The sequence below is a fragment of the Acartia tonsa genome, chromosome 6 (genome assembly GCF_053477335.1).
Source record: "Acartia tonsa isolate MP-2025a chromosome 6, ASM5347733v1, whole genome shotgun sequence".
Taxonomy (NCBI): Eukaryota; Metazoa; Arthropoda; class Copepoda; order Calanoida; family Acartiidae; genus Acartia; species Acartia tonsa.
The window spans coordinates 25,305,780-25,318,108 of record NC_137265.1 but is presented as its reverse complement, the minus strand read 5'-3'; the positions used below and the strand labels follow the sequence as shown (position 1 = coordinate 25,318,108).

The 12,329-nt window shown below is 29.3% G+C and overlaps 1 protein-coding gene across 1 annotated transcript in view; it reads right to left on the bottom strand.

Annotated features, from left to right (window-relative positions):
- Positions 1-303: 303 nt before the first annotated feature.
- The window catches only part of LOC145322217 (substance-P receptor-like), a 35,245-nt gene continuing 23,219 nt past the window's right edge, over positions 304-12,329 (bottom strand). Inside the window, exons 8-18 of the mRNA XM_080164073.1 lie at positions 10,563-10,666; positions 8,022-8,102; positions 6,659-6,732; positions 6,076-6,130; positions 5,114-5,153; positions 4,362-4,414; positions 3,541-3,591; positions 2,834-3,167; positions 2,322-2,416; positions 1,630-1,724; positions 304-995 (exon numbers count right to left, since the gene is read on the bottom strand). Coding sequence (XP_080020199.1) covers positions 862-995; positions 1,630-1,724; positions 2,322-2,416; positions 2,834-3,167; positions 3,541-3,591; positions 4,362-4,414; positions 5,114-5,153; positions 6,076-6,130; positions 6,659-6,732; positions 8,022-8,102; positions 10,563-10,666 — 1,116 coding nt within the window. The 3' untranslated portion in view covers positions 304-861. The remainder of the gene's footprint in view (positions 996-1,629; positions 1,725-2,321; positions 2,417-2,833; positions 3,168-3,540; positions 3,592-4,361; positions 4,415-5,113; positions 5,154-6,075; positions 6,131-6,658; positions 6,733-8,021; positions 8,103-10,562; positions 10,667-12,329) is intronic.

Below are 12,329 nucleotides of genomic sequence, written 5' to 3'. Positions count from 1 at the left end.
CTTCACATAAACAATGAACAATCCTCCCAGTTGTTTCTACGCATTTTCCCACAGATAAACGATTATTTCATTGTTAGACTCAAGATTTTAAAGGCCAAGGTAAAAAAGGAATAACCCCATAAATAAAAAAAAAAATAATCCTTCTGTAGATTAAATTTAGTTGTTGAAACGTTTGAACATTAAACTTAATCAACCAACCAATCAAATTTAATAAAAGTCAACGAAGGTTGTTAAGTCAATGAATAAGCTAACGTTATTATAAAACTTTGGGGACTAGTCTAAAAACGGCCCAATGTCCCCCCTCTCTCTCTGGATACTAACTTTTGTTTTTACTTAAGGTCGAATTATTTATTTTTTTACAAATAAAATATTCTTTATTTCATCGAATCCTAGCAAAATTGGCCACCTGTCCTGTATTTCTATTCACATTTCTTTTAATAACAACGCATTATGAAAAATATATATTAGATATGTTGTTGTATATATAATATTACGTCAATTTTATATTTCTTTTGGTAGCGTAGCTTCTCTATTTTGTTCGTACATCCATAACTACGTTAAAGAATGTAAAAAAAATAACCAGTGTTTTTTTAAAGTTAAGTTGGTTAAAATTAAATGAAACTATTGTATCTTCTCTAAGAATCTTAACAACATAATAATGCTCTGTTTTTTCGCTACTTTTGGACATAATTGTCCATGTTATATCACGTTCTTTTCTCATGTTATTTCACTTTGAAAGTCTTTTCATAAGTAAGATTTTTTTATAAAAATAACATACATACATAGGTTTTAGGTTTTTTATGCATGTTTTTTAGCTCAACTTGTATACACTATTCACAGTTATATAAATGTCTTTTTCACTTAAAGAGAGCTTTTTCTGACAGATTGTCCTCTGTTATGAGTCTTAGAAAGAGATTTTGTTCTTGTGAGTGTCGTAGTTGTGTGAAGCCCTCCACTTGTCACGTGAATGTGGACGCTGCTGCTCTGGATGTGAACTAAAATATGCAATAAGTAAAATTTATTTGTAAATTTGTTATATTTTGTTTATTATTTGTTATTTCTGAAATCACTCTCAAAATGTTTTTAACCTTCAATCATCTGAAAGATATTGTTTTGACTCTTTCTTTTCATTAGTAGAATATCTATTTATCTATGTTATCATAGGCAGCTATCCATGGATATTAAAATGAAAAAATATAAGATAAAAAAAGTTTTGTCGCGAGTCGTCGAATGCCCTCGCCCTGGCTAACAAATCAGGCTTTTATTTTATTATTTCTATTTTAATATTCGTGGAAAATTGTCTGTAATACGATGCTATACATGAGTTTTCAGTTTCGATGACAACTGGTTCTAATCCAGCCGATGTTAATCGGTTTAGATGCCACAATGAAAAAAAACTAGCTGTAGCTGTAATTTTGATAAGAAATAAAGCTTATAAAATAGTCAAACTGAAACTTAGAGACAACCTTATTTATTGAAGCGCTGGAAAGTGTCATGTTTAACGTCATAAAAATACATCTAAATCTATCTCTTTTTTAAGGGTTTCCTTTCCCACTTCTCCTCTCATCCATCCTTTCGAGACGCATTTTTATGACGTGAGACTTTCCACTTCACTTCTTTACTATATACCTGTATTAGTGGTGTGATGCTGACTAATAGAGTTGCTTTGTCCATTACATGTTGTATTAGCTGTAGTGGTGGCTGTGCTTGATAATGTACGAACACTAAGGTAACATGGTGGGTCAACAAAGTCAATAAAAGTCAGTTTTCAATTTTAGAACAGTTATTTCTCCCATCGTATTATAAACAGCTTTCTGCGGATATAAAGCGTACAATTATATAATTAAAACCAGTTTATTTAGCCCCGAGATGCCGAAGGCAAAGGCTAAAAATCTGGTTTTAATCTTAAGATGTACATTTTTATATTCGTAGAAAACTGGACATAATACGATGCTAGACATAATTTTTCAGTACGGCTTAGAACCGGTTCTAATCCAGCAGATATTAATCGGTTTCGATGTCATACTAGAAAATAGATTTATTTATTTCCTTTTTTATTTAAAATTTTTAACTGCAGAAAACATATTTTAAAAAGAACTAGATTTTTTGCTTATTAAGGTTATGTTAAATTTAGTGTCTAAGACTAGAGATTAGAGTCCAGGTAGCTTTCCCCTCAATTCTGTTCCAGGAAATATAGAGGAACAGTCTCAGTTCAAATAAAAATAATTGATGTACAGTTATCAATAAATCATTTGAAATATATAAACTCTTCTTCTTTTATATGACTTCTAAAAGTTGTGGAAATTTTTTTTTTGACGCACCCTGTAGTTGTAGCTGTGATACTGGATGTTGATCTTGACTCCTCATAGGATAAGATTATTTTGGGTATTGGATATGGACTCATTGCCACAGGACTCTGAAATTTTAAAACATTTTCTTATTTAAATTTTTATTGTATATTGTATTTAAATTTTTGTTTCATTGTCAAACTTTAGTACTCTTATCGTATCAACTCTAATTAGAATAGCATTTCATGTCAGATATATGTTTCACTTTCCAGTAGTCCTTTTGTGGTCTTAAGTCTCTGTCAAACCTAGTAGCATAATGTCAGCATACAATGTGAATAGTCTATTGTTTATCTTTAAGGTGGTCTTGAATGTTGTTGTAATAACTAATTTGTAGACCTTGCGACGAAAATTGCCTATAAAAAGGGTACAAATTTAAAACTTAAAATAATAGATTAATATAATATGACGTAATTTCGACCAAACGTTTTCAATATAATCCCCTTTATTTATAGGCATTATAAAAAGCTTCAAAATAATGTTCCTACCTGTCCTGCGCTGCTTTGTGAGTTTCCGCTGTTATTATTAATCTGATCTGTGCGGCCATTATTAGCACTCCAAACCATATGTTGTCTCTGCTCCATGGCAGGTGTCCCATTCCAGAAATTGCTAAGACTATCTGAATTCTTAGTAGATTTCCTAGTTTTAGCCATTTTTGCGGGTGATGAGTCCCGCCGCCGGTTGAAAAGGCGAGTAACACAGTTGGAGGTTGTTTTGTTGTTGGTGGTTGTTGTTGTAGTAGAATTGGAGGATTTTGTTTTGAATACATCCTCATTAGTTTGAATCTGACACTCCATATCGGACAGCTCATTGATGTACAATCTAAAAAAATTATCAATAGGAAAGTTTAATCATTAAATTGGTCTCTATTTGCGAGTACGTATGTAAACGGCTGCACTAATCAGTTTAATATTTCAGGGAAGCCTGGGATAAGGTATGTATTTAATAACTAGATTGACAATATTAACTTTACTCTAGAACAAATTTTGTGGGTTTAAAATTTAGGTATAAGGTATAACCAACAAGCAAGAAAACTAAAATAATAATTGGGGGGCAAATGGAGAGGTCGTCAATTCTAATATGTGTTGCCCTCCAACGACAGCTTAAAACACATAAAGATTTCATGATTTTTTTCAAATCAATTTCGTTGTTGGTGTTAGCTGGTTAATAGGAAACAATTAGAAAATTATCTTACCTCGCAGAAATGGGGCTAGGACTTGAATACGAAGAACCATTCTCAGATCTTCTAAATAATAGATATTTTAGTATTGGGCTGAAAAAACGTAAAAAACTGTTTTGCCTCGAAATAATATTTGAGTATTTAGCTTGTGGTCAAACTTATTCTAATTTATATTCATATCATATCTCCAACTTATCATATCATCTCGGAATTTTAAAATGTACGAATGAATAAATGAAGGGAATTATATTTATATAAATTTATTTTTAAATGAAAACTTATATAAATTGATCAAACTAATATCTAATTTTGGCTTAATGCATGCTAGAAAACGTGGTATTATAAGATAAAAAACTATCAAAGTTAATTAAGCTCTGAAGACTCAAACTAATTAAAAATGTAAAAAATAAAATCAATGAAATATTATTTCCTTTACGTCCAATCTCTTAAAAGTTACAATATGTTTTTACTTTTAAAATTAATTTTACAACTGATTGTTCTATGTAAGACAGTCATTATTAATGATTGTATGACATTTATTGCAAAAAACTTGATGTAGTGAACAGAGCCATAATGTACTTTTAGACAAATATTAATACTTATTTATCGCATCGTATTATAGACAGCTCTCCGAGGATATCAAAATGAAAAAAATTGTCAATTTAAAACCAGTTCTGTTATTTTATTTAAATATTCGTGGGAAATTATCTGTAATACGATGGTATACATGAGTTATCAGTATGGATAAGAACCGTTTACTAACACATATATTTTGGTAAAACAAGGATGCCCGGAAACAAAGTAGCAAAGGAAAATGTGTGTACATATATTATTACCTTGGAGACCCCATGTGGCTGTTCCATCTTCTAACAGATAAATGAGGGGAAACCTAAACAATAATTAATTCTACACTAAAGTACTTTCAGATGTAAGAGTGTGTTTTTTAGAGGCTTACAACTTTTTACTTTTTACTTTTAGAGTCATACAACCTAAATTATACCACAAAATAAATTTAAGTATTAGCGTAATTTTTTTTTAATATTTACATCAGCGGACTTTTATTATTATTTGAAATAAAATTAAAGTAGGAGTAGGAAGAGATGGGGGAAGGGGTAAAAACTAGATAGTACTTAGACTTTCAAATTAAATAAAACTTCAAATGAAAAGAAGATTATATTATTCTGATTAAAATAACAATTAAAACATAAATCTCCTTTTCTATGATAAAATGAAAATAATTCTTTAAGTGTATGTATGTTATTATTGTTGTTTTGAATTTAACAAAACATTTGATTATTTGGCGATTTTTTTTATTTGACTTCTCAAAGTTCTATACTCTACGCCACTCTACCTATTATTGATTTTAGGGATCATATAATGAACCATAAATTGATATAAATTCCCAATTATGATAAACTAAATTTACCCTTCTGTAGATTAAAATTATTAATTGAAAATTGTTGACTCTGGTAAATAAAAAATAAATTTTTTTTAAAGAACCTAATGTTTTTAGGCCAACTAAAACCCTTCCAGTCCAATGACCCTTGCCTACCATTCTATCTATGGATGAAATGAATCTTGTTTATACCTGTGTTTTGTCAACTCCATTTGTTTGGAGAATCTGGTTTCTAAATAAAACAAAACATTAAAGTAAAAATCCTCCAATCGTCTATGTACCATCAACAACAAACCCCCCATCCTCAATTTTTTAAATTATTGAGAAAAAAGTATTAACATTGCTTATATACACTTATAGATTAGATTAAGTAAGGTTTTAGAAAATAATAAAAGGTTCGGTCACAGCTGGTTTAAAGTCTACTACGGTCTAAAAGAATTATAAATGGGATTGTGGGGGAGGGGTGGGGTTATTTTTGGCCAATTATCGAATTTAGGGATATAACAACCATAAGTATTTTTTAAAAATAGATGATGATATGATATGATTTATTAGCAGTAAATTACAGATTAATTTTACAATAAAATAAAAACAATTATTTTATATTTTTAGAATACAAATAACAATGAATTGAATAAAAAGATGAAAAACAAACAATTTTACATAAGCGTTAGACTATAAAAGTTTTAAAGATTTTTAATCAATATAATAGATTTGAAATCTGCATAAAATTTTAAGGATTTTTTATAAAATTAGTTTTTTATATAATTCTTTATTTAAAGGCGCAAATACAAATTAAGTTAAATAATTTTGAGATCTGTGATTGGTGGATTGAAAACTATCTGCGCTCTGATTGGAGAAGCTTAAGTGACGTACATCATTCAACCAATTAGAGCGTAGGTAGTTTCCAATCCAGCTATCCTATTGGTCAAAATTTATTAACTTAAATCGTATTTGCGCCTTTAAATAAAGAATTATATAAAAAACGAATTTTATAAAAAATCCTTAAAATTTTATGCAGATTTCAAATCTATTATATTGATTAAAAATCTTTAAAACTTTTATAGTCTAATAAGCGTGTGTCAGGGAAAATTATGAATGAATGAACAACCAAGTTAAGTATAAATACCAGAAAGTTAATAATTATTTTTTACCTTGTGAATAAAGGAGTTGAACGCACAGACATTGGGATTCCATTTATATCAACATCTGGATAAATATAAAGATAGAAAGTGAGATAGAGAAATGGCTTTGAAAAGGGTTATTATTTTTTTGTAATTATTTTCAATGAGTAAATTAAGTGTACTTTTACAGACCATATTATTGCATAACCTTTGTGTGCAGGTCTTAAACTCTTCATAGTAAGTTGCTAATGTTACAAAGGTTAGACATTCAACATTTCAGTAGAACAATATTTAACATCATTAATTATTACGGGGTTTTCACCGAGACTCGTATACACCACCCCTATGCCAACCGGAACATTGGGCTGTTTATTACACTAGTCCCCAATTTTTTATATTAACAACTTTGGGGACTTTTATTGAATTCTCATTGGTGGGTTCATTAAGTTGAGTTTCCATACGTATCAACCACCATTTGCAATTTACAGAAGGAATAATTTAGTGCAACATCATTTATCGGCTATTATCCTATCCCTTTAGATACCTGATATAGGACCATTTCCAGGAGCAGCTTCGTTTCCTTTACATGATCCGATAGATAGATATAATATACCTGAGGAAGAATCTTGTTTCAGTAGCTTAGTGGGCAAGAACTTGGACAACACTTTGTTGAAGTACGTTCGGAATCTGAAAATAATTTCATAAACATTATAATTAAGCTTTAAATTACCAATTGTAGGCCAGCATACATTTTAATTGACCAGTGGTAGGCCATTATGACGTCATTTCTTAAAAACACTATAAAGAGCTTCAAAAAAAGTATTTTTTATACTGATTTCTCTTGCTAAAGTTTGAATAAGTCTGACGTAGCAGAATAGTCTTATCATTTTCAAATAACTTAGAAAGATTATTGTTGCAAAATTTAGAAGTGTTGCAACTATAAACTCAAGACGTATTTCTAAACAAATATTTTCTGAAAATCTATTATGATTGTTTATTGTCTCTTAGACTGATTTGTTATACTTTACTGGATGTAAAAATAATAGTTTTTTTTTAAATTCTAAAGAACTAAAGTTATCACTTTAAAATATATTAACTATTTCATATGCTAAGAAGCTTAAAAGATCACAAAATAAAACTTTGATTTGTTGTAATCTTATCCTAAATCTAACTCATATAATATGCTTTTTTTTAAGGATTATAGTTTTTACTTCTTCCACCACTAATTTTTTCGATTCTTTCTCATCATTTGAATGGCCCTTTGTACCTTAAAATCTCCAAAAACGTTTGTCTGTGTATTTGTGTGTGTGTCAAACTCCTACTATTTCTAGACGTTCTATGGGATTTGTATGTCTACACAAAATAATAGTAATTTTTTTTCAGATTAAAACTGCATTTGTTTTTACGAGAACTAAACTTGTTCGGTTTATTTTCTCGTAAACAAAATATATATTAAGGTCACTTCTTATTACGAAATAGAAAATAGAATAATAAACTGTAATACATAACAAATAGTAATTAATTTTTTTGTGAATAAATATAAATTGTGTATTTAGACTATGTTGTTAAATAATCATGATGGGTATAAGTTACAGAGTAGCTTCGTTGCAATATTTTTTTTTGCAAAATAAAGCACTTGAAATGTTCAATATTTATGTCAAAACATGCATTTAGTATAATAAAGCGAAATTTTAACCTGAACATTTTGCAAAAAAAATGACTTTTTAATAATTAAGAAATCTTTAACAATACATTTTGTGTGTGTGTGTGTGTGTGTGTGTGTATGTGCATGTTAACTAAAGTAAGAACGCAACGAGTGCATGCAGAATCATTGACTGTTGAAATGAAGGATTTTAAGATTTGCTTTAATTTGACGTAATTGTCTCAATATAAATGAAATTGAATTTCAAAATAAATTAGATAGGGCTGTGTATCTAGAGCTAAACAGAGTTATAGCTTGGAGTGGTTTGACTTACCTCTCATTGCAGAAATAGTAGATAACAGGATTTGTGCAGCAGTTAGACATGGCCAGCCAATAGAAAACCAGGTACAAAGTCCTAGAAGTAAAAGATTATATGTTTGGTACAACCATAAACAAATCAGGTAGAGAAACCTACAATTATTAGATTTTTCCCGTATTTAGACAGGATATGATAAAAAGGCAGCTACTATTTAATTTTCAGTGCCCAGCTTCATTATTTGCTGCTGCAACAATAGTCTAGCTGTTCTTTTTAATGTTTTAGCAGCTGATTATTTTACAGTGCGCGTTATCTTTAAATATAAAACTAAATAATATACAGTACAATAACTATTTATCATGAAAATATTTAGTACATAATGATTTTTATTTAATCTTTATTTTTCAAGTTATTTAATAACACCATGGAATTTTTCTTTAAAACTAATATAATTTGACTGAAACAAAATATTTGTCACAAGATATATTTACACAATATGGAATTATTTTACATGAAAATTAATTTCAGATATCTAAAAAAATCTATTAAGAAAACAAGAACTATTTATTTTTTCTGTAATAATGACATTTCATGACCGTAAAGTGCATTTATGTGTTTAAGATAATACCTTTGTCAATAGACTCAACCTAAAGAAAAGAATATGGTACATGTTTTGTATATTTTGAGAAATATTTTTTTTAAATTTTTAATATTTAAAATATTCTTTTTTTTAATTACCATTGTTTGTTTTAAAAAACAAACCAAACCAAGACTTGTAGAAAGGCTTTTCTAGCATGGCTTCAAAACTAATTAATATCCCCTGGATTAGAACTCTAGGCTAACAGAAATGGTTTGAAACTTATAATTTTCCATTTTAATATCTGCAGAAAGCTGCCTTTAATACGATGCAATAAGGAACCATTATTCCTTCAAAAGAATGAGAGCAAAGATTCCTGATATAAATATAATAATAAGTTGTACAGTACAAATTTAAGGTACATTCTAAGCATTTTTTTGTTCTTCTGGCATGTAAAAAAAAATTATCAATAACAAGTGTCTTGAACTCAAATGGTTGTTTGTCTGTAAAGTGTTGGATTTCCTGACCTAGACACTTTATATAGCCATTTACTCAATGATAATAACCACTGTAAATGAAATTAAATCGTAGGCTTCCTTAGCAAAATGTTTTTAATAATCTTTAAAGTGTAAGAGATTGCAATGTAGGGCCTGGAGGAATTTTTATTGCTCTATAATGAAAAAAATATATTTCTAACAGTGATTTTTTCCTTAGTCGTAATGGAAAACTCGCAAGGACAGAAAAAAATACCAATAAATGTAAATATATAAGTTATTTCTTTCGGAAGCGCAGCTACTATCCATTATTTATTCATTAGAAACTTAAAAGTATGATAGTCTTAAAAAAAAGCTTTGGGATGATTTTCTGTGGGATATTAGAAGATACATCAAATTTTTAAGAAAAATTTTTCTATACTTGGTATTTTCTTAATCTGACTATATAAAATAGTCTCACTTTTCTTACGATTATTACCTACCTATTCTTTTTCACTGTAATTGCTTAATACCCACTAGATTGACCCATTTTACCACATTTATAGTAACTTTGTAAATATGGTTATGATTATCCTTGTTAGTTTTCACATGAAATTTCTACCTTATGCAATCATATTTTTACTTCTGGAGAGGTGAATTTATGGAAGTAGAAAATATATTTTAAATCTATCTTATGAACTGAACAAGAACAACTATGAATGTTATGAGCGCAGAAACAACTGACAAACAATATTTTAGACATACGATAAGAAGGTACACCGACAAACCTCCTAATGCAACAAACGTTCTAAACCTCATAATGCGACAAATGTCCTAATGCGACAAACCTCCTAAAGGGACAAATGTCCTAATGCGACATCTCTTTATTAAAACGTCCTAAAAATTTTCATAAAATTATGAAATAAAAAAATCTTCCAAAATTTTAGAACAAAAATCCACTAACAAAAAAACCGATTGGAACAATGAAAACCAATAAGATTTAACTCAAATATAGAAAAATATTTGGATCACTGAGAATAATCTGTCTGTTAAAAGAAGGAAGGAGAAAACAAATGTTTACTTTCAGGGAAGGAGGAGAAATTGGACTATTTATACCCAAAATCTTATAATCACTTTTTCTTATGCATTTGCTATAATGCTCATGGGTACTTTTACTAAAATCTGATTAGGTTTATGATGACTTTAAGATTAGCCTAAACAATAAAAACAGATAATAGGCAAATTCCACGAGATACAAATGATATGGAAGTTACCATAGTAGGTCAACAAACACATCCAGGTTTAAAAGGAATAACATTAAGGTGACGATTGGCTGTTCATTACACTAGTCCTCAAAGTTTATAATGCCGATTTCCTTTACGCAGGCTTAACAAAATTTGGGAACTTTTACTGAATTTTGATGTTCATTAGGTAATTCCCAGAAAAGTAATTTTGAGAATCATCAATTTATCCGCCATTGTCTTATCCCTCTTAATAATATATCCCTACCTGGATCTTATCTGAGGATAGGCAAACTCGAGGATGAAATACAGATGGTAGGGAAGCCAGCAGATGCCGAAGACTGTGACAACTATCGCAAACATCAAAACAGCCTAAAATAGAAAAAGATCAAATCAGAGAATAGTAAAAAAGTGTTTAGAATCATTTCAAATAATCAGGGATCTAAAGGAATAAGACAATTAGTGATAAATTGATGCACATCCTCAATAATGATACAAAATTACCCTTTCTGTACATGACAATTAGAGGTTCAAATGTTTAGACACTCAACTAAATGGACGAACCAATCAAAATTCAATATAGTCTCCTTAAGCCAACGAATAAAAAACCTTTAGTATAAAACTTATTGTCATTTCAATATTTCTCTTTAAAAAACCATGCAATTACTATTCTGTAAGATATTTTTTAGTAATCTTTCTAAGGAAAATTGCAATTCTGCACTAACCTATTTTAGCAGTTAAGCTAATATACAATGTCTAATATATATAGTTCTTTAATTATTTCAAGGAATTATTATTGCTAATATTTTCTTTTTGTTTGAAATTTTTACTCGTTAAATTCCTTTTTAATCAAAATTTTCTTTTTTGATAATATCATCCTTGATTTAATGAAAAAATATTTTTAAGCTTCTTTATAATTTCCTCTTAATCATTATCTTGCTTTTAAGGAAGGTTTTTGTTGAGGGCTCGGCAGCTGCAAGCTTGCAAGCCAACACTTTGTTGTGATAAACAAACTTTTTCTAATGGATATATTGCAGAGAGGGAGGAGACATTTAAATGTTTGTTATACTGGTGCATTCGATTCAAAAAAAAACTTTTGGGTACTTTTACCAAATATTGATTTAAACCAGATTAACCAATAAGTTTAATTTACTTGAAGGAAATTATATTTTTATTTCATTAGGAATTTACATTGAAAAATGGGTTAAGCCTCCAGCTTGAAATATGCGAATGCTGGTTTCATTGTTAAATGTTGTGAGCTGCCGAGCCCTTTTTTTTCTTCTCTAAAATTTAAAAGGAAAATGATATAAGGTGTATTTATATGTAGAACTCAATTTGTGAGGTTATATTTCTCTATTTGTACTATTTCATTCACTCAGTATAGGAATGAAGCTACTCTACAATTCCATTGGACATTTTGCCTATAACTTTTTTGTGACATTCCCCTTTTTTCCTTTTTTTATATCGGTAATTTGCCATGAAAAACAAGCCGTTTGATTGCTTGCCATTGTCAGAAAGTCCTACCCAACAGTGGGGTACGTTAATCTCTCCTTTTGAAGCTCTTTTTAGTGCCTATAAAAATGAAGTCTTACAATACAAATGGCCAAAGATAGATTAATTACCAATGGCAGGCCAGTATATATTATAATTGACCAATGGTAAGCCAGTATGACGTCATTTTTCTTAGGCACTATAAAAAGCTTCTCTCTTTTCATTTAAAAATTGACACATAACTGACATATTATAGACAACCATTTAAATGTTTAAATATACCTATGTGGATACTATATATGAACATAACACTAATACCTATATACAAATATTGTTTTCTACCTATTTTCACTTATATAAGTAGACAAATAGAGTAGAATAACTTAAATGACCACAGAACGTCTTCCCCCACCCTCCCCGCAATCCAGCCTCTCATCTTTGAAAGGGGAAGTCTTCTCAAGGTAATAAGTCTTTTTGAGATTTTATGTAAGATAGGAATCCTTTATTTTGGTAAAGATACTTAAATAAAATTAGTATCTACTCT